Source organism: Mizuhopecten yessoensis, unplaced genomic scaffold (assembly GCF_002113885.1).
Source record: "Mizuhopecten yessoensis strain PY_sf001 unplaced genomic scaffold, ASM211388v2 scaffold716239, whole genome shotgun sequence".
NCBI lineage: Eukaryota > Metazoa > Mollusca > Bivalvia > Pectinida > Pectinidae > Mizuhopecten > Mizuhopecten yessoensis.
This window is the reverse complement of record NW_018480017.1, coordinates 360,395-383,568: the sequence shown is the minus strand read 5'-3', so window position 1 is coordinate 383,568 and position 23,174 is coordinate 360,395. Positions and strand designations below refer to the sequence as shown.

General features: G+C 37.7%; 1 protein-coding gene across 2 annotated transcripts in view; it reads right to left on the bottom strand.

Moving 5' to 3' along the window:
• The window catches only part of LOC110442255 (E3 ubiquitin-protein ligase MYCBP2-like), a 79,532-nt gene that overhangs the window by 3,363 nt on the left and 52,995 nt on the right, over positions 1-23,174 (bottom strand). Inside the window, exons 61-84 of one of the 2 annotated variants that reach the window (XM_021485761.1) lie at positions 22,108-22,321; positions 21,449-21,660; positions 19,760-19,957; positions 19,283-19,423; positions 18,770-18,916; positions 16,180-16,270; positions 15,578-15,711; positions 14,500-14,565; positions 14,113-14,352; positions 13,553-13,696; positions 12,835-12,935; positions 12,344-12,494; positions 11,680-11,966; positions 11,126-11,213; positions 9,072-9,191; positions 8,589-8,696; positions 7,183-7,311; positions 4,924-4,968; positions 3,260-3,386; positions 2,698-2,807; positions 2,086-2,277; positions 1,120-1,227; positions 561-770; positions 14-121 (exon numbers count right to left, since the gene is read on the bottom strand). In XM_021485761.1, coding sequence (XP_021341436.1) covers positions 14-121; positions 561-770; positions 1,120-1,227; positions 2,086-2,277; positions 2,698-2,807; positions 3,260-3,386; positions 4,924-4,968; positions 7,183-7,311; positions 8,589-8,696; positions 9,072-9,191; positions 11,126-11,213; positions 11,680-11,966; positions 12,344-12,494; positions 12,835-12,935; positions 13,553-13,696; positions 14,113-14,352; positions 14,500-14,565; positions 15,578-15,711; positions 16,180-16,270; positions 18,770-18,916; positions 19,283-19,423; positions 19,760-19,957; positions 21,449-21,660; positions 22,108-22,321 — 3,471 coding nt within the window. Of the gene's footprint in view, positions 1-13; positions 122-560; positions 771-1,119; positions 1,228-2,085; positions 2,278-2,697; positions 2,808-3,259; positions 3,387-4,923; positions 4,969-7,182; positions 7,312-8,588; positions 8,697-9,071; positions 9,192-11,125; positions 11,214-11,679; positions 11,967-12,343; positions 12,495-12,834; positions 12,936-13,552; positions 13,697-14,112; positions 14,353-14,499; positions 14,566-15,577; positions 15,712-16,179; positions 16,271-16,305; positions 17,951-18,769; positions 18,917-19,282; positions 19,424-19,759; positions 19,958-21,448; positions 21,661-22,107; positions 22,322-23,174 lie in introns of those variants that run through there. The other variant, XM_021485762.1, reaches the window with a different exon arrangement.

The window sequence follows — 23,174 nt, the reverse complement described above, 5'->3', positions numbered from 1 at the left end:
GACTGCTCCTTACCTGGGCCCGGGAAATATCAGAACAACCCCCACACACCAGCTCCTGTGGGTCATAGTCTTCAGCGACACCAGCCTGCTCATCACAGCGAGCCTCACCTCCGTAGTATGCCTGTATGACAGTAAACATAATACATTATGCCATAATAACAACTCAACAAACATTTATGACAGAATTCCCATACTGTATAAATATTGTAAACCACCCCCTGCTTAATTCCAATCCCTGTCTGTGTTGGTTTTAACATTGTCTCAGTTTTTCCTCTTTTTAGTTTAATATTGTAAGTCAACCCTATCTATCCAGACCCTGTTTACCCAGAAAACCCCACATTGCTTCACCGATCGTGGAGTACAAATTATTGTTAAACAACCTGTTCATTCCAATATTTCCATTAAACTTGTTTTCCAAGATGTAAAATACATTCGTGACTTTCCTTGTAACATATTGTGAAAACTTAAATATTCAAACTGAATATTTTCTTATCTTCTGTTTTTAATAAAGAGTACTATTAAAATGCCTCAACTTTTCTGTTTAAGTAATTTGTGTGTACCTTTTTACATTTGTAGCAGACATAATAGGCATATCTCTCCATGGCAAATCCTGCGGGGTCCTGGTAGAATCGAGCCCCAGGTGTGGTGATGGCCTCGGCCTTGTGTAGTCCCTCATACTCCAGTCTCATCATAGCCTTCCTCTTTACGTCGCTGTACAGGTCTCTGATAGGCTTCAGTTGGTCACGTAACACTGGCTGTTCTATTGTACTCTATATAAAATAGTGTTAATGTTGATTATAGGGAGGTAAACCTCTTATTTCTCTGCATATGGTTATAAGTCAAACTTAAGGGTGAGAAAATCTCTGGTTTAATTCAATGTGAGGAGAGATAGCTCAGCTTTAGAGTAAGTTAATGTAGGTAACAACTCATTGCACATCTATAGACACACCATAATGAAAATAGGCAGCCATTTGGCAGAAATAATAAGCCTTGAATTACCTTCCATTTCATTTAGCTATCTGTATATTCACAATCATTGAAAACCCCTGACACTTTACATGTGTAAATTACACTTTTAAGTTACACATGTTTTCTCATTTCATTTCTTGTGTTTCTTACCTTGCATATTGGACAGAGTGAGAATCCGAAGGTGATTCGTGGGCCGACCCAGCACTTCTCTAGGATGTTCTTGGTACAGTGTAAATGGAACAGGTGGTTACACTTCAGCTGTGGATATACATCATACACAATATGTAACAACTGGCACAGATGTCCTACTTACACATCACATAAAAAGATGACACCTACATAACAACTGACACTCACACATTACACATCACACACATGTTACACATCACACACATGTTCATCAAAATTTCCAAAATTTCAATATATTTGGAAACAAGATACACAAGAGGCCCAGAGGGCCCTTATCGCTCACCTGGATAATAAAGCAACCATGGGAAATTATTCTTATTACATTAAATCCCTCCAATAATACAGAAGAAGAAGAAAGATTTTAAAGGTTTAAACCTCTAATTTCCCTATTGGCCCCGCAACTCTCAGCCCCCATGGGGTCCAAACCCATCGTTTTTTCAAAATTGAGTCCCCTTGGCCCAAGGATGCTCCAGACCAGATTGGGATGAAATCCCTTAATTCCTATGGTAGAAGAAGGATTTCAAAGGTTTTTACCTCTTTTTCCCCTATTGGGCCCAGCAACTCTGCCCCCAGGGGGTCCACACCCACCGTTTATACAAAATTGAGTCCCCAAAGATGCTCCAGATCAAATTAGGATAAAATCCCTTCATCCCTTTCGTAGGAGAAGGATTTTAAAGGTTTACCTCTATTTCCCCTATTTGGCCCTACCCCTCTGTCCCCAGGGGGGCCACACCCACCGTTTATACAAAATTGAATCCCCTTGGCCTAAGGATGCTCAATACCAAATTTAGTTCAAATCTACTGGGCCGTTCAGGACAAGTAGTGTTTTAAAGGAAAAGTTGACGGACGGATGGACGACGGACGGACAACAGACGCTGCACTATGGCATAAGCTCACTTAACCTTCGGGCAGGTGAGCTAGGCATACCTTGATTGCAGGTGCCGCAGCAAGAGCCTCAGTGAAGCAGATCATACACATGTCATCAGCATCCTGTTTGAGCGACTCCTGGTTTTCCGTGCGACAGCGATGGAGACAGGGCAGACAAGGATCCTCATTCTTGATACCTCCACAGGCATGACCACACGGTAGCACCTTGGTACAGGCATTCTGAGCATGCTCCTGTCAAACAGAAGATGTCATTGTATTAACTCACTGGGCACTTCCATGTACTTTTTGTCTTAGATTGTGTTCATTTATGCAAACAATATTATATTTATTGACACTTCAGGATATTAAAACACTTCAGAATATCCTGAACATTTTGAACGCTAACTGTTTAACAAATTAACTGTTAATTTGAAAAAAAATCTCCATTTTAAAGAAAAAAATTGAGATATGCATGGCAATTTAAAAATGTAAAATACACAAATAAACAATGCAGCAAATTATTTCTAGAATGTGTCAAATAATTTCTGAACAGACTTTAGAAATATCATTATGTTACAAGGACAAAGAAAGTTTGATTAGGTGAAACATCAAATCAAAATGGGTTTTTTTCCATTCTACTTTGCAGTTTTCTTTAAAAGTTCCAGTGCTTACCTGACACTCGGCATCAGCACACACATTACCAATGGCTAGGAGTCCTGTGTTGTTACTGGTACCACAGAACCGACAAGTACCAGGACCAGCACCCCCGGCTGAGGTACGACCTACAATACAAACATACTACTGGACAAAGTCTTCACAAATTGATAATGTACAAAGACATTCCCACTACAACTCCTCACATATCAATTCAGGTTGGCCCCCTCCGCTTGTACAATTTTGAGCCCCACCATCTCAAAATGCTTTTCACCAAGTATGTTTGATATCTATCACACAGTTCCAGAGAAGAAGTCACTTAAACCAATATGTAAGCTAATATCAATTATAGCCCCACTGCTCAACACCGGAGGATAGACAATTTTTTTCAATAATTTAGAACCCCCACTTCACAAAGATATTCCAGACCAAATTTGGTCAAAATCCCCTAAACAGTTCTTGAGAAGAGAACTTGTTAAGGCAAAAGACGACAACAGACTACTACTGAACAGGTAAGCTAAAAATACCTGGCCAAAGTCAGTGTCTGTTAGGTAATTCCTGGTGTAAATGATTCACTTACCCTCCCGAAACTCCACCATAGCCTTCAGAGTCTTGGAGTCAGCCAGGGACATGACCCAGAATAGTTTGGTCCGACCACATCCCTCATGAAGGTCAACCTTGATTGCCTCCTCCTCTTCCTTAAACACCTGGTAGGTGAAAATTATACAGGTGTGATAACCAAGTAAAGGTAACATAAAAAGTGAAACATTGTTAAAAAAATAAAATTTGAAAAACCCCACTGACTTATAAATTAAGACCTAAATCCCCAAGGTGAAGAAACAATATGAAAAACTTGTTTTATAACAGCTGCATTAAATTATAAAACAAAACAACTTTACAAGACATTGGCATCTTATTTTTATATTTCCATGCAATGACTTGTTTTATATACAAAAATGTTACACTAACACATCTACATATTGTGTTCAGATATTTTACAAGCTCTTCTATTAAAATAAGCCACACAACAAGGAAAACATTCAGTGTCTAAAAACTGCCATTTACCTAGAACATCTACTGTTCTAGAGCTTAAATTGTAGCAAATAAGATTATTTTTAATATGTCAGGCACATTTACATGCATTTTAAGGTAAAGAATTAATCATGGTTTGATTTTGGTGGCCTGAACTTTTCCTGGTAAACATATTGGGGCAATATTTGTTATTTCAATGATTATTTCATGCTTATATTCCTAGTTTGTTTGAAAACATCACAAATCTACCTAGTACTAGTAGATATTAACAAAACTACCTGGTAAGTAATACAACTACTTGATTGGTAATGAAACTAGAACTACCTGTCTGTCAGGAGTTTAGAAAATAATACACCTGCTGTTACTCACTCCTGCTGTTACTCACTCCATTATTTCTAAGAAGTGACTATTGTGAGATCCACCTGCAGAATTAGGGACTTTTGGTGTCCTCTACAGCACCCATTTTAATACATTATAATTGGGATCTATTAAATCTCTCTACTTCCCCACTACTTTTTTGCACTTCTTTTTGGGCAAAATGTTGCTATTGGCCTGAGTGTTAATCATACTCTAAAGCAAACAAGGTTTTGGGTTCTGTCTCCCAACAAAGACAAATCAGAGTTCTTCAAATTGTTTCTTGCTGGTGTGGGCTTGGCATTCAGCTTTAAACGGTTGGCACTAAGGGGTGGTTAGCATGCAGCCAGTATAATGTGATCATGAGGAGTGTCATACGACCAAGTCCAGGTCTGACATTTCAGTGAAATTGCACTTTAAAGTGGCGACTGTGTGGCCCCATCATCCATATGACCTTGGTTGTTGAGAGGATATAAAGCCCCAAAGGAACAAATATCAGGCCTAGTAAGTAAATAAAGGAACTATCCAGAGAATATCAGAGCTACCTAGTGAATAAAAGTATTTATCATACAGTGGTGTTTTTATTTGCCTATGAAAATGTAAAAGCAGATATTCAGGATCGCCTTGAGAAATACATCATTTAAGGCATTTTAAAGATCTAGTGCTAATATTTTAGGGGATTTGACCTGTTGGCTCTATGTGTACAAGCTATTATTATAATGGGTGCGACCTCTTTGACCTGTCCAGTTTACCTGGCCATGGAAAGGTGTAACTCTGCAAGGGGTTAAAGGGCACATGGGTTAACAGCAGGAAAGGTCAAGGTAATCAGGTTAAAGGTCATTGTCTATAGTTACAGACCTGATGGTCTGACCAAGTAGATGTGGACTCTGAATGGGCCCAGGTCTGAAACAAGATATTTACTTCAAGTATGCTGTGTTATTTTTGTGTTGAAATTCAAATCTGTAAACCTTGCTGTATGGAAGTTGAGGTTTGAAATTTTACCAGAGAAGAAATATAGACGACTGTCATGTTAAACATGTAGAAATACCTCTAACTGTTGCTAAATACCCGGTAACTCTCTATATATACAGTATATCACTCACATTCACTGTGTTTGGCGAGTATATACAGTATATCACTCACATTCACTGTCTTTGGCGAGTTTTATACAGTATATCACTCACATTCACTGTTTTTTAGCGAGTATATACAGTATATCACTCACAGTCACTGTCTTTGGCGAGTATATACAGTTTATCACTCACATTCACTGTCTTTGGCGAGTTTTATACAGTATAACCTTGCTGTATGGAAGTTGAGGTTTGAAATTTTACCAGAGAAGAAATATAGACGACTGTCATGTTAAACATGTAGAAATACCTCTGACTGTTGCTAAATACCCGGTAACTCTCTATATATCCAGTATATCACTCACATTCACTGTGTTTGGCGAGCATATACAGTATATCACTCACATTCACTTTCTTGGGCGAGTATATACAGTATATCACTCCCATTCACTGTCTTTGGCGAGTATATACAGTTTATCACTCACATTCACTGTCTTTGGCGAGTTTTATACAGTATAACCTTGCTGTATGGAAGTTGAGGTTTGAAATTTTACCAGAGAAGAAATATAGACGACTGTCATGTTAAACATGTAGAAATACCTCTAACTGTTGCTAAATACCCGGTAACTCTCTATATATCCAGTATATCACTCACATTCACTGTGTTTGGAGAGTATATACAGTATATCACTCACATTGACTGTCTTTGGCGAGTATATACAGTATAACACTCATATTCACTGTGTTTGGCGAGTATATACAGTATATCACGTATATCACTCACATTCACTGTGTTTGGCAAGTATATACAGTATATCCCTCACATTCACTGTCTTTGGCGAGTATACACAGTATATCACTCACATTCACTGTGTCTGGCGAGTATATACAGTATATCACTCATATTCACTGTCTTTGGCGAGTATATACAGCATATCACTCACATTCACTGTCTTTGGCGAGTTTTATACAGTATAACCTTGCTGTATGGAAGTTGAGGTTTGAAATTTTACCAGAGAAGAAATATAGACGACTGTCATGTTAAACATGTAGAAATACCTCTGACTGTTGCTAAATACCCGGTAACTCTCTATATATACAGTATATCACTCACATTCAATGTATATATAGATACAGTATATCACTCACATTCACTGTCGTTGGCGAGTATATACAGTATATCACTCATATTCACTGTCTTTGGCGAGTATATACAGCATATCACTCACATTCACTGTCTTTGGCGAGTTTTATACAGTATATCACTCAAATTCACTGTGTTTGGCGAGTATATACAGTATATCACGTATATCACTCACATTCCCTGTGTTTGGCGAGTATATACAGTATATCACGTATATCACTCACATTCACTGTGTTTGGAGAGTATATACAGTATATCACTCACATTCACCGTCTTTTGCGAGTATATACAGTATATCACTCACAGTCACTGTCTTTGGCGAGTATATACAGTTTATCACTCACATTCACTGTCTTTGGCGAGTGTATACAGTATATCACTCACATTCACTGTCGTTGGCGAGTATATACAGTATATCACTCACATTCACTGTGTTTGGCAAGTATATACAGTATATCACTCACATTCACTGTTTTTTGGCGAGTATATACAGTATATCACTCACATTCACTGTCTTTGGCGAGTTTTATACAGTATATCACTCACATTCACTGTGTTTGGCGAGTATATACAGTATATCACTCACATTCACTGTGTTTGGCGTGTATATACAGTATATCACTCACATTCACTGTCTTTGGCGAGTGTGTATGTGTTTTTGTTAAGCTGGTGTTGGGGTGTGTATTTATTGTTTAGCTAGTGTTGGGGTGTGAATTTATTGTTAAGCTGGTGTGGGGGTGTGTATTTATTGTTAAGCTGGTGTTGGGGTGTGTATTTATTGTTTAGCTAGTGTTGGGATGTGAATTTATTGTTAAGCTGGTGTGGGGGTGTGTATTTATTGTTTAGCTGGTGTTGGGGTTTGTACATTTATTATGTGCCTTGTGTTGGTGTGTTTTTATTTACCTGGCGTTGGTGAGTCCGTTTTTTGCGCGGGAGATGTAGGAAGCGGTCACACTCAGCACAGAGGTTGCCACACTCGTTACACAAGATGATGGCCTGGGTCTCCCCGTCGTCATGGTTATCACATGTTGGCTGACAAACAAACCCATTTAACATTGAACATCTTCATTATATAGTACAATTTTTATATATCGTAGAGTACATATAAAGTAGATTACAAGGCCATGAACAATAAGAAAACAGATGGTGAAGTCTGAGTCATATAGAATGAATGGACAAAACAATAACACTTGAAGTGGTAATCAGACTTGATGACATCAGTTTTTGTTCGACTGATCACTTGTACAGCCAAGTGATGAAATAGACATTAATTTCTAAATGGAGTAATCAATCCTTTAGTATTAATAAATTTCTAAGACTATTAAATAATTCAGGAAAAGGATAATTCCCTTGGCTTTTCCAGACATTATTAAACAAAATTATAAACAAAAGATTGACAGAGCCCTTGCTGCTCATCAGTTATTACATAATTATGCATTTATAACATCAAGTAAACATAAAACGGTTTCCGATAACTTGAGATAACTGGTGATCATCTTGTATTTTTACTGAATCAAACATTTATAAAAACCACTCTGTAGGACAATAAGAGGAACATTTTCGTAAATTTTCGTTAAACTGATTTGTGAAATAAAGATGTGTGAAAAAGCTCTTATAAAATAAGACTTGACTTTGATTTCCAATCTACTCCCAGGACGGCTATGATCCTTCATTTAGACCTTGAATCCCATTAGCAAAAGTATATTGCATTAGCAGTGTAGAAATATACCTTACGCCCATCTATCCAGACACCACAGGACTATTACCTTCATTGTTACAAATAGAACCTACTTTCCCTCAGATGTTTCATACCAAGAAGATTGAAATCCTAAAATAGTCATCTTTTAATATTTTACCCTATTGGTCGAAAGATGCTTCATACTTATAATAAGGTAAAATCCCTTTAACATAAACATAAGTACTAGTAGTCTTTGAAACTTTTATCCCTATATCCCCTATTGGACCCCAACATGCATTCGGCCCCTAGAAAGGCCTTAAACAGCCTTTAACCTGTACTTGAGTAGCCTTTAAATATTCGTTGCTATTTCTTGTATGTGACACTGTTTTCTCTCTCAAGGAAAGTGTGCCATTTAAACAACAATAAATTCCCTTGGTCAAGATATGTTTCATACAAAAAGTAAAAACATCCTTCAATCTTTCTAAATAAATAGTCTTTTAAAGTAAAATGACAGACAGTATGATCATAGACACATGGACAACAGGTTTAAAGGTCTCGTTCTTGTCTGTAATCAACAACGTCCTTTTGGATATAACACTGATCACTTTAAGTACTACAGAGTATGTCTTACCCTCGGTTGTCCATGCTGGCCGTTAGGGCTGCTGACCCACTGACCTGAGGTCAGTCTCTCCACATGGTCTTGGTCCAGTACACAGAGAGAGGCCAGGGCAAGCCACAGCTGTAGGGGGGAAACGTTATTATTATAATCACAGATTTAGGGGACAAGTATTATGGCTATAATCAAAGCTTAAGTGTTATCACTATATTTTTTCAAAATACATTTCAATATTTACAGTTACAGAAACTCTTTGGTGTGATTTTGTAATCATCTTAAAAATCATGTATTTGAATGCTGTTGTGATATCTGCATCATTCGTTTATCTGGTTATTACTAGTTTCAGCTATTATATGGTTCCAGTCACTGTTGTACAAACACGTGCACTGTGTAAGAAACACTATGACACCAAAATATCACTTTGTTAGGATCCAATTCATTTTTACAGTCAACAATACTTGTAAGTTGTTACAAAAGACTTTTTTTTGGAATACAAACTGTTGGAGTCTTGATACAGGCTTCAGGTACCCTGTGTGCCTCGTCCAGTTTGGTGAGGTTGAGAATCGCCTCAGCAATGGCTGCTTTTGTCACTGTTGCCCACGTCTCAGACAACTGTCCCTGTAAAATGAAATCGTACAAATTGGCCATAATGATATATTGATAAAGGAAAACTAGATCTTCAGGTGTAGTTTTATTTCAAAACATTAAGCATAATGATATATATATCAAGTCAATATATGTTACAAATTCAAGCAATATTGATCTAATAAAAGTTTCATTAATTTCAGTGAAAATTAGACAATATTTTTGTACAGTATTAAATTAAGCAGAAATTGTGAATAGAGAGTTTTTGAATATTCACCTAATTATGAGGGGTTTGGGCCACCTGCAGGTGATGTTTATGAACTTGTATTAATACAATAAGTCAAGGTTACAAATGTCTGCTATTTGAAATGGTCTGAAATTTTATGTTTGGTCCATGATTGCATAACATCTATATATGTAGCATATTATACAAGAGGCCCAAGGGCCTTAGCGGTCACCTGAGTTATATCATAGGTACTGGTAGCTTTATTTTATTGTTTAGATGTGATGTGGAAATCAGCATGTAAACTAAGTGAAATACAATACTTGTCATGTCATCAATGGATAAGAATTTGAAAATATTGGTAAATGTTCCCTTTGGGGCCCCGCCCTAGCCCCTGGGGATGGGGCAGGTATCCCAATTTTACAAAGTAATACCCTCACTCACCCAAGATGATTCTGACTAAGTTTGAGTAATTTTCTGCTGAAAATGGATAAAATATATACCGAAAAGTGTTATTTCCCTATATAAACTATATTAAACTTTACCCCCTCCCTAAGGGAGAACGGATAGCTCGGGGTCCTGAAATATACAATTTAAATAAAGCCCCTGATGATTTTCTTTCCATGCAGAGAAAATGAATGTAGTACCTCTGAGTCTGGAAGTGAAAAATTTGGAAATATTGGTTAATTTTCCCTTTGGGGCCCCGCCCTGGCCCCTAGGGTTGGGGTAGGAATTTCGATTTTACAATTTGAAATCATCTCCCTCCAAGGATAATTCTCACCAAGTAAAAATAATTTCCTACAGAAAGTTGTCAAAATATACCCAAAAGTGTTATTTCCCTATATAAACTATAGTAAACTTTACCCCCTCCCCAACGGAGAACGGATAGCTCGGGGGTCCTGAAATTTACAATTTAAGTAAAGCCCCTGATGATCTTTCTTACCACATAGAGAAAATCACTGTAGTACCTCTGAGTCTGTAGAAGAAGATTTTTGAAATATTGGTTATTTTTCCCTTTCGGGCCCCGCCCTGGCCCCAGGGGTCGGGGTAGGAATCTCAATTTTACAATTTGAAACCATCTTCCTCCAAGGATAATTCTCACCAAGTAAAAATAATTTCCTACAGAAAGTTGTCAAAATATACCCAAAAGTGTTATTTCCCTATATAAACTATAGTAAACTTTACCCCCTCCCCAAGGGAGAACGGATAGCTCGGGGGTCCTGAAATTTACAATTTAAGTAAAGCCCCTGATGATCTTTCTTTCCACGTAGAGAAAATCACTGTAGTACCTCTGAGTCTGGAGAAGAAGATTTTTGAAATATTGATTAATTTTCCCTTTGGGGCCCCGCCCTGGCCCCAGGGGTCGGGGTAGGAATCCCAATTTTACAATTTTGAAGCCTCATCTACCAAGGATGATTCTGACCAAGTTTGAAAAAAATCCATCCACTGGTTCTTGAGAAGAAGTTGAAAATGTAAAAGTTTACGCACGACGCACGACGGACGACGACGGACGACGACGGACGAAAAGCGATTAGAATAGGTCACTTGAGCAAAGCTCAGGTGACCTAAAAATGATTACGTTCTTTGTAATCTATTTACTTTATATTTCAGCTTAATTTTACACAGAAAACTGACAACTCAAACTGTTTGCATATCAGTTTCACGTCAACAAACTGAATGAAATAGTAAAATATAACAATACAATCCTACCAGGCTGTGTTTGTAGTAGGATGTAACTACCTACCTTGCCCATGTCGTGGATCAGACAGATGATGTTATTGGCGAGGACAGCTGACATCTTACCCCTCATCCACCAACGTGGACCGGACGCCCTGCAATGTCATCATAGTGTTACAATATCATACATTCTATCAGTAATTCTATTCCCAATATCATTCCATATGTTCTGTATGTATGTTAACTGCAAATATCAATCCATGCCTTCTACCAGCACAGTTAAAGGGGCAATATTTAGAGTAGAATTATCTATCCTTGTCTTAAGACACCTTACTTGATTTTTCAAAATAAGGGAACAAATGTAGGGTATCAAATACCATGCTGGAAAATTGTAGATGTCCAGGAGAAGTACCTGGGTAGTATATTCTTAGTCACTTCAGGCCTCAGAATTCTAGATATTTACACAGCATGGTATTGAGAATAAATCTTTTGGGTCCTCTTGTTGTCAACAGCATAAAATACATCCCCATTATTGAGCTGAGGTATCTTTCTGAAATTGAGTCTCAGACTCTCTTAAAACTAATGGGTGATTTTTGAATAATACGATAAGTGTGTTATTACCGTTTTGAGCTTTTCTCGTCCAGGCACTCGGACAAAGTCAGACTGCTAACTCCCTTCTGGGGTCCACTGACCTTCACCTTGGTTTGTACAGTGAGAGCCTTACTGACACATGACAACAGAACATCAAGGATATTAGGTTTCTCCGGGTGGAACGAGGAATCACCCTCATCCCGGCTGGCAAGGTTAACAATACTGTACTCGGCTGGAGGAAGTGATGTCACAGACAGGATGCTGGCCAATGTCTGGGGCTTTACATCTGGTAGGACACGCCGCAACACCGCTATTACCTGCAATGATATGCACGACAGAAATGTGGATTATTGATGAGGGTCCAACAATTGGTAATCATTAAAGCATCCTTTTATAAAGGGAGTGGGGGTGGGGATGTTACAATTAAGCAACCTCCTCCCCCTAAGCCTTGGCAATGTACCAAATTGGAACGGGGGCTGTATTTGGGGTTGTAAAATACGGTAAGGTGTAGCCCACACACAAACCTGATTTGATCACTACCTAACAAAATATTTTCCCTCCTATACAAGCCAGCCATAATCTTTCCCCAACAAGGTATTATCCCACACAAACATGCCAAAACCTTTCCTTAACAAGATCTAAACAATATCTTTCCCCAACAAGGAACTCTCCCTCCCTGTCACAGCATCCTTACCTGTCTCTGTACCCTGGGGGATCCAGTATGTAGTAGGCTGAAGAGGTCCTGGAGAAGTGGGTACTGTTGAGCCAGGTAGGCTCTACCCACACCAGATCCACTCAGGGCTAGCACCATAGACAATAGCTCAAAACAATAGACATCTTGGTCACTGACAACAAAGAATTCATCGGTATGACTTTATTTTATTATCATAGCTTTTACAAACAATGTATACAATTTTTTCATTCCTTTTTTTTTTTTTAAATTGATTGCACATTTGCATATGTCCATTGATAATGTCCAGGAGAATCTGGCTTGTAGTATTTGAGAAAAGTGAATGACACGTTCAAAGTGGAAGAAAAAACAGAAAGAAGCACAAAAATGGGTAAAATAAATAAATCCCCCATCATGATAAGGGGGACTTATTAAGCTTTGAGTCATGACATCCATTATCAGAATCAACTTTATATAATTATCTGTTAAAACACTAAAATCTTGGGTTTACTGACCTGGTATCATGGATTTGCTGGTTATTGTTGAGTGACACCTCCCATTCGTCCCTAACTCGGCTAGTCTCCTTACGGATACCCTGTACTATGTGGGAACACACCTACAATGAGGAACACCATCCTCGTTATGTCTGGATTTAATTAAGGATATACACAACGTAGAAGATATACATATTTCTAGGTTTTGGCAGATTATTGTACATTGTATTTCTATATTATGATAGATATTGGTATAAAATGTCTAGCTAATAGTAGAAAATCATTTTCAAATTCTAGGGGCCAGTTGATGATAATATTGCATCAATCATAAGTTTTTTCATACTAAAACTGGAATATCAATAAATATTACACTAACGAATCCCAATATTAAGTTTAGAGATAACCAAAATCTCCCTGCGTTTGAGATCACTATCATTTACATACACAACACATCTCCAACACACACACAGGCATACACACATAGGGAGATATTAGCCAGGTGGCTTAGGACTAGTAGTTAGCGCCTGGTGTGGTAGCTCCTGCGGATTCCTCAAAATCGTATTGATTAATGTATAATGCTAATTGTATTGATTGAATAAATTGTACATCTATGTACTGTAAAGTGCTTTAGAGTGGCTTATGTAAGCTAGATATAGGGCGCTATATCGAATGTTGTATATTATCATTATTATTTGTCAGGCATTTAGCTGTTTCTGTTAAATGCCAACCAAGTGTGTACCTGTTTCTGTAGATGGGAAAGTTTGCCACTGCGACTGAACAGAATGCCGACCATGTGTTCCTTGAGGTTGTGGTCCCCATCTAGACTGTCCCCGCTGACCAGTCCACCGTGGTCAACCTTCTCATTGACGAGTTTCCCAAACACCTGTATATAAATACCACAAAACACCTGTATAAACATCTTAACAGCCACAATGTATCAATTGTACAGCCTGAATATACTGCTTATTTGGCAGGACCTTCCAAAATTTAGAGGCTACATTTTGAAATTTGAAGTTTGAAACGATGACTTTATATTCTACAATATATAAAACTTTGAACAGGGAAACAGGCAAAATTGTTAGAAAGGCAACAAAAGTGTCTGAACATCTGATAACCTACCTGTGAGGTGAGGATTCTGAACACCTGATAACCTACCTGCGAGATGAGGAGTCTGAACACCTAATAACCTACCTGTGAGGTGAGCAGTCTGAATACCTGATAACCTACCTGTGAGGTGAGCAGTCTGAACACCTGATAACCTAACTGTGAAGTGAGCAGTCTGAACACCTAATAACCTACCTGTGAGGTGAGCAGTCTGAACACTTTGAGAGTCTCTGCCTCACAGCTGTCTTGTTGCAGGTCCTGGGCAGATTTCTTGGCAGGGATGCCGGCGTTCTCTCCCTCGCGGTCTCCAAGGACCTTGATCTGTCGGACACGGAGGCTGTGGTCAGGCCCTTTCAGCTCCAGCTGGATACAGCGGTACTGTGTGTCTGGGATGTGACAGCTGATCCAGCCACTCTGACGAGTCTCGATATCTACCTATAATAGGAGACAACCTGTTATAGGCCAATTCAATATAAACTTCTATTTGTCAAAGTGAAGTTCGATTTTCATTTCACTTAATCTACTCATCCTATAACTGTCTTGTTTTGCTTCAGCTGGTTACTTAAATTTGTAAATATTTACCTGCTGCAGTTTTTTCAGCTCCTCTGTATTACCACCAGCACTGATCCCCATTATGTTAACTTTACTCTGTAATGTTAAACAGAACATCAATTCAATCACACAGGAAATGGCAGATCAATATCCAGGTTAATGTTCAGCTTGACTGTAATATCCTCTGTGGTATATAGCCTGACTGTGACTCAAATATCCTAAGCAACATATAATGGCTTAGTTTGAATATGACCCAAATACAATGTATCCTTTACAGTACCGGGATATCTCCTAACCTCAACGTTTTGGCCTTGACCCAAATACCCTTTAAACTGTCCAGCTTTATGTTCTATGGCCCACATATTGACCATGACGTTACTGCTTGCTTTTCTGTTACATGTAACCTTCCCTAGAGCTTGTGTTTTGTTTAATGCCGTAACCTGAACACTAGTGTGATTAGTGAGTGTTATTATACATACCCCCAGGTCGCGTGTATTGTCTATATGGACTATTATACCTACCCCCAGGCGCGTGTATTGGCTATATGGACTATTATACCTGCCCCCAGGTCGCGTGTATTGGCTATATTGACTATTATACCTACCCCCAGGCCGCGTGTATTGTCTATATGGGCTATTATACATACCCCCAGGTCGCGTGTGTTGTCTATATGGACTATTATACATACCCCCAGGTTGTGTGTATTGTTTATATGGACTATTATACATACCCCAAGGTCGCGTGTATTGTCTATATGGACTATTATACCTACCCCCAGGTCGCTTGTATTGTCTATATGGACTATTATACCTACCCCAAGGTCACGTGTATTGTCTATATGGACTATTATACCTACCCCGAGGTCGCGTGTATTGTCTATATGGACTATTATACATACCCCCAGGTTGTGTGTATTGTCTATATGGACTATTATACATACCCCGAGGTCGCGTGTATTGTCTATATGGACTATTATACCTACCCCCAGGTCGCTTGTATTGTCTATATGGACTATTATACCTACCCCAAGGTCACGTGTATTGTCTATATGGACTATTATACCTACCCCGAGGTCGCGTGTATTGTCTATATGGACTATTATACATACCCCCAGGTCGCGTGTATTGTCTATATGGACATACACTACTTTAGGCAGTGACCGATTGTGACAGTTGATTGTCACAGTCTTCATCTTGTTCCTGTCCTCATCACCACTCTCCCAGAATGTTTCTGTGGAATTGTCTGTCAACACAAACACAAGTTTCTATGTCAATTTGTTCAATGAGTGTTGAAGTTTTTCCAACTAAATGTTTATTTTCGAAAAAATTTACCATTGGAATTGCTTTTGTCTATGTTTTAGACCCATTGATGGTTGACTCCTGGATCACAAACCTTCAGAACTAAAACCAGCCAGTGTATTTAGTCTTTTACAAATTCAAAATATTCTAATTCACAGAATCAACCCTGCTTTACAAATCACGATTTGTGAACAGACACTGATCTTTACATGTCTCATCTTCATTGGAAAGAGGACATAAGCTAAGCAAAATCTTCTGTCAAAACCAGAGACTAATACATATATAAATACGAGGGTTACAACAATGACTAAATAACACGTGTCTGTACCTACCTGTGAGACTGGCTATCATATTACACGTGTCTGTACCTACCTGTGAGACTGGCTATCATATCATACGTGTCTGTACCTACCTGTGAGACTGGCTATCATAGCCTGTCGACTGGAGGCCTGGATGTCTGCGTTGGCAGTCAGATCTTTTAGTTGCCAGATCCGATGGGAAGCCTTCAAATTTGAAGATGTAGAAATTGTATGATAGAACTTGGTGAAGGGAGGTAATTGTTACTCTACACCAACACATGTATAGTTACCTCCGTATCGATACACAGACAGTAGAAACACAAGAAAAACACTTCTGCAAACACAGCAATTTTTAATTTGTTGGATAATGCAAAATCAAATTGTTTGAAACCATAACTGCATTCACAGATAGTAAATAGTTTGTCAAATGAAAATGCAGTATTGTTTCTGTTTCTGTAGAAGTTAACAGTGGAGTGGAAGACAAATGTTGATGTGAACTCTGCATCTTTTGCTACTCTGTTGTTGCAAAACAAAAAGAATATAAAATCAAAGTCCCTAGTACACTAAGAAATTTAGAGAGAACTAATATATGATGTAACCGCACACAGAGCAAAAATATATTGAGCGCAAATAATTATCAAATAACATTTATATCTATAGCTGATGTTAGTTTATAGATTTTACTTAAAATCAAAAACAATGGTTAACATCGTGGTTAATGATGAAATTGAAGTTGTCAAACACTCACAAAAAATCTTAGAAAAAATATTACTTTGATTGAGTAAAACATGAAGTTATTAATACATAAGCATAAAAGAGTTAATACACCCGGCAGGTTAAGAATCCTAAAAACTTACACAAACTTTGACTTCATAATTCTCATGAGGGTTCTTCAAAAAGTTATAAAATTAACCTCTGATAAAATCGTTTCAATAGTTTCAATTTCCAGAAACAATTCTAAGTTAGTTTGAAATCTTCAACAGTATGCAAATTACAGTTATGGGAAAAAAATTGAGGAGGGGTGGGGGGCATATTTACATGTGATTCAAATTGTAAACTTGAAATGATGGCATCTTCTGTATAACTGTTATAATGTCACATTGTTAAAGGTCACATGATGATAATATGACTTGTCGAAATAATTATGCCCACAAGTTGCGTCTGACACGATAGTTTAACAAAATTTTATTAACATCAATTGAAATTATTACAGATCTTCATCTAAATTTGCAATAATGCCCAGATATATATGTCATTGTGTATGTTATTTGAAGAGAAGTAATAAACTTGGGTTTTACCTTACGCTGTGTATAATAATCTATAACTTATTACAGCAAAACTATCTGGATGACATATAAGAGCACTATAGCAAATTTTGGTTGAGATCTGTGATAACCTGATCGGTCATAATAAATTATCGCGGCATGTTGAAATAATTTTTTGAAAATTTGTATTATGAACCATCTATATACCATATACAAAACATGGCTTGTGATTGGTTGGGGCTGTGTGATTGGCCAGAAGAGCTGCAGTGCAGTGAGACACACATTTTGTAGGAAGCTTATAAAATCATTAACTCTGACATCAAACAATTAATTTTAATCAAGTTTCAAATGTTTAGATAATTGATATAATGCTGATGAAATGAAAGTCCATTTATGTATAAATACATTATCAGGGGAATTTAGGACATTGTGTAGAACCAAACTTTTTCAGAACAGGGTTTAGGTACCAGCTACCTTGATTGGTAGACACACTTTATGCACAATGACATGGTTTTGTGTAAGTTATAGCAGGATCGAATAAGAGTATGTCATGTGCAAATTCTCTAGTAACCTTCAACCTACTCACCAGCTTCTTAACTGTTTTGACATCCTTCACCTGCTAGGGGGAGACAACTCATTTCATTGAACTCATTCTTACCTTTCTGTTTCATTTTTTTTAATTTCTAGTTCTGTAGATAAATGCCTTATTATGGCATTACACGTAGGTGTAGCTTTACAAAATTAACATTTTTGTTCAAAACATATCAACTGATATATTTATAATTTAACTATAAGACTTCTGGAGTGACCTCTGATTGTTTATATACAGTACCCTCATGAATATTAAGTGCTGCCACAAAAATAAACAGTGCCACTGAATAGATACACAGAGTGGCTGTCTCTCTGTACCCAATGGAACACATCAAGTTGTTACCATTCTATGACTGTATTCCATGGAACACTTCTAGTTAAAAATCTGCCTGTCTTTAATCCCTATGTCTCAATACCACAGGTAATACCCCTTGGTACAAATTTACCTCAACCTTGTAGTTAACAAGCCATTTCTTAATACCAAATGGAAAATCCCCTGGTTACGATGTCATGACCTAATACCCAATGGAAAATCCCCTGGTTACCATGTCATGTCCTAATACCCAATGGAACACCCATAGTTACCATGTCATGTCCTAATACCCAATGGAACAACCATAGTTACCATGACATGTCCTAATACCCAATGGAACACCCATAGTTACCATGTCATGTCCTTATACCCAATTGAACACCCGTAGTTACCATGTCATGTCCTTTTACCCAATGGAACACCCCTATATACCATGCCAGGTCTCAGTACTCTATGGCACATCCCTACGTATTCCATGCCCTATCTTTTGACCCTATGGAGTACTATATATAGCTACTTTAGTCTTGCTCTTACCACTGGTGGCTCCCCGATGTCATTCTCCTCCTTCTCTTCATCAGATTTACTGAGAATGCGACTGATGTTGCTGAACACATGACACTCGTGTAGAAACTGATGGTCTGTCTGCTGGAACTTCAGGCAGAAACATCTGACAGCCATCAACTGGAGAAAAATTGCACATTAGACAGTAAATTCAGTCACTTGTATCTTGTATTATTAGACTATGGCTCTTCTTTTTAAAAAATATTGCTTAATACATGCAGTGAATTCAGACCCCACTTGTTACTACAGATCTGTAACTGTCCCTGCAACTACTCAAGTATTTGAAAAGACTTCTTCTACATTTTCTAACTTAAAACTGAATCTGTGACATTTAATGTAAGAGAACGTCTGTCTACTGATGAATTTTCATAAAAAGAGAGTCACTTAAAAAGTTCTAATCTGAGTTTACAGATGTAGAAGTAGCTGGCAAGAGACACCTTAGAGTACCAGGCAGTACAATGCTGAGGTAAATGGTTGTAGTCTCACCTGTACTGCTGATCCCCAGGGAAGATGCATCATGACATCGGCTATAGTTTGTAGGAGGGTGTGGAACACCTCTGGGAGAGGGTCCACAGCACTGCCAGCTATCTTGATATCTGCCAGGGGATGTTCACACAGTGGCGCTTCCTGTAACACAAACATACAGTATAGAGTATTAAAGAGCCTCACTATTGTTCACATTGTTTAAAGTGACACGATGCTTCAGTTGGCAGCAGGTTTATCAAACACTGCACGTTTTAAATCATTACATTATCAATCCGCTAGTTTATTTTACACCTATACAAGTACAAACTTAAAACAAGTTGTAAGCGAAAACTAGTGCTTGGATACACAAGATTTTCATGAAAACAAAAGCACAATTCTTACAATAAATTTCCAGAAAATTGATATTTTTTTCAGGACAGAGAGCCACAGTACTGTTAACCACGTAGTAAGTAAATCACATACACTACCGGGTCTTACCTCTACATCTTTCTTGTTTGGCGGCTCCTTCTTTGGTGCTTTCTTCTCTTTATCCTTGTCTTTTTCTTTATCCTTATCCTCTTCTTCTTCCTCTTCCTCCTCCTCCCCCAGGGAAGGGGTGAGGGACGTCACCAGGTACCACAGTAGGTCGTGGATACATACAGTACGTGACACTGTCCTCATCAACCAGTTCATGGCCTGTTGGAACATTGTACATGACAGTTAAATCTCAGTCAGTACACATCACATCACTTACAACAAGAGGCCCATAGGGCCTGTATCGCTCACCTGTTTCTTTTGTTACATGAAACTGGCATATAGGTTACCTAAGACCAAATTTGGTAACTAGAACACAAGACATTTTAACATCTCTGAAACGGTTCTGAAGATATTGTTGTTTGAAACTTGAAATTTTAATCCAATATTGACCTTTGACTCCCGACTTGCACTTAAAGTTGACCTTTGACCTCATTACTTTTATTGAGAAAAAGATTTGCATTGCTGGTCTACAAAACATATCCAAGTATTATGACTCTAGTCCAAATGGTTCTTAGGATATTGTTGTTTGAAATTTTAAACATATTTGACCCCTATGACCTTGAAAGTAGGTCAAGGTCATTTTAATGCGGAAATTTTATAGCACTCCATCCCAGGTACCTACTGGCCAAATATCCTGACACTGGGCCTTATGGAACTTGAGAAGAAGATTGTTAAAGCTTTTAACCAAAGTTGACCGTTGACCCCTGACTAGCATTTAAAGTTGACTTTGACCTCATAACTGTAATGGAAAAAAATATTCGCACTGCTGGTCTACATAACATACCCAATTATCATGACTCTAGTTCAAATGGTTCTTAGAATATTGTTGTTTAAAATTTTTAACATATTAGACCCCTGTGACCTTGAAAGTAGGTCAAGGTCATTTTATTGAGGAAAATTTATAGCACTCCATCCCAGGTACCTACTGGCCAAATATCATGACCCTAGGTCCTACAGGTCTTCAGAAGAAGTTGTTCAAAAGAAAAAGTTGACAGACGCTGCAGTACGGCATAAGCTCACATGGCCCTTCGGGCCAGGTGAGCTAACAACCAGTTCATGTCTGTACAATGTAATATAATTTACTAAATACTCTTTTTGTTTATATCTTTTCCTTTAACAATTATGAACTTTTGTGATAATGAATATGATGTGATTTGAACATATCATATTTTACAAGTACAATCATAAAAGCCCATAGCTGTTTTGTTATTAGCTTGAACAATCAATTAAACAAAACATCTGAAAAGTTTTCCATTAGATGGTTTGGATGTGTGATTTTCTGCCAATTTTATTGCATGTTACAAATTGTACAGCTTGCATTGGCTGAAAAGAACAGATACAATGACCAATACCACCTATTAAATGAATATTAAATGATATTAAACATATAATAAACCGTTCAAGTGTTTACTGTGTTTATTAATATAACAAATGTTTATTCTTGATAAAGTGAAGGGGATTCCCCTAAAGGCTATGTTTAGAAATGGATATTCCCCAATTTACATGATTCTGTGAAGTAGTCATATGTGTAGGTCAGGCATATAGGATTGGAAGATACAGCTGTATATACAGTAACACTGTAAATAAAGTTATAGTCTGATGCCATATGCTTAATATTGGGTACTTCACTATAGAGCTACTGATCCTTACCTGCAAAGCAAACACCCGGCAAGTGGCCTTCCTCAGGGCCTGTTTCATGGCCAGCTGGAGACCATCTAGGTCATGTCTCTGCACAATGAAAGCCATCACTGGACGTTGGAGTGTTCGGTCACCCTCTATTCGTGATGAGTTCGACTTTTCCACTGTGGTCATCAGCTTAGACATGGCAGCAGATGGGTGTTTGATCAACGACATACCACCATCTGAAACATTTGATTAAAATGAGTTAACTCACTCTCCGATGTTATGAGTTAGGTTAGATGTTATGAGTTAGGTTAGATGTGATGAGTTAGGTTATTTCAGATTGATATGTGTTACAATGTTTTCCACTTAATTATCTCTCCAAATGAAACTTTGGAGTTATCACATGAATTATATTACAAGATTCACAATAATTGCTCCTTTTGTCATTTTTCATTAGTGGGAAAACATTGAAGCAACATAGTTTCAGTATAAACTATGAAAAGGATCATGGAAGAACAGTATTGCATCAATTTTGGCTTGTTTGCAGATTGTAAATACGTGTAAATTCCTAAAAGGATAATGACATCTACATGTCAAGCTTTACACAAGTGAATTCAACTTTTCACTTTTAAGATTTATAATATGGTGAGTGTTGAAGTAAATGTAATGATTCATTGATAGGCTACCTGCCACGCCCCCGCTGTTGTTTCTCCGTCGTCCTGCATACTGTCTATTTCTGTCGTTACCCCCGAACCCTTCGTCACTATCGGATACTATCTCTGATATGCTCCTCTGGAAGGCTGTCTTTTTGTGGACTTGTTCCAGTTCAGAGTCTGGACTTGTTCCTGCACTCTTCGGCACCGGTTTATCTGATTCACTAGAGGCATTCATACTGGAATCCTGAAAAGAACACACCAGCCCACAATAATTAACAGAATCATAAAATTGTAAGTAACACATGAACATTTCCAATAAATAACTCCACTGGTTAATGTTTCTGAATTTTATCAGCAGAGCAGAGATAAGAAAATAATGAATAAATATTGGTTTGAGAGGTATACATTACATAAATGATACTGGTATTCATACAAATTAAAGACAATTATAGGTTGTTGGTATTTCTACGAAGCTAGTGCAATTTGTAACATTATTCCCAATAATGTTACAAAAAAGTATTTTACAGTGAAGCAAATACCAGGACTGATGGCACAGTAAACTCCCTGCTTTATTATCAAGAGGTCAGGGGATTAAATCCCCATGACGGAGATGTTTTTGAGAAAAAAGAAATTCAAAGAGGAGAATTTCTTTGGTATATGAATATTTGATTTTTGTAATTTGGCAAGCAACATAAGTCAAAATGCTGAACAAAGGACTACGGGGTATGTATGTTTGGGGCCTTTTTTGGCCCCAAAACCCAACAAAATTAAAAAATCTTCAATAGAACTTTCAAATGACTGTTTCTTTAATTTTGAATACTTCCCTGGTACTATTATGTAAACATTTATTTAGGTTTACAATTATGGCTGCCATGGTAACCAGTAAATATTTGCATGAATTAATGAAATTTAAATATTCAGTAAATTATGACAGGTTTTTGCCTAGTTTTTCTCTTACTTACCATAGAGCGCACTCTTGAAAAAACTTTATATTTCTTCTAAAGATGTATTACAGGTGCCTACACATTATCCGTTGATTTTGAGTTTGTTCAAGCATGCGCTCTACAGTTTCCAGGAGAAAAACTATTCAAAATATG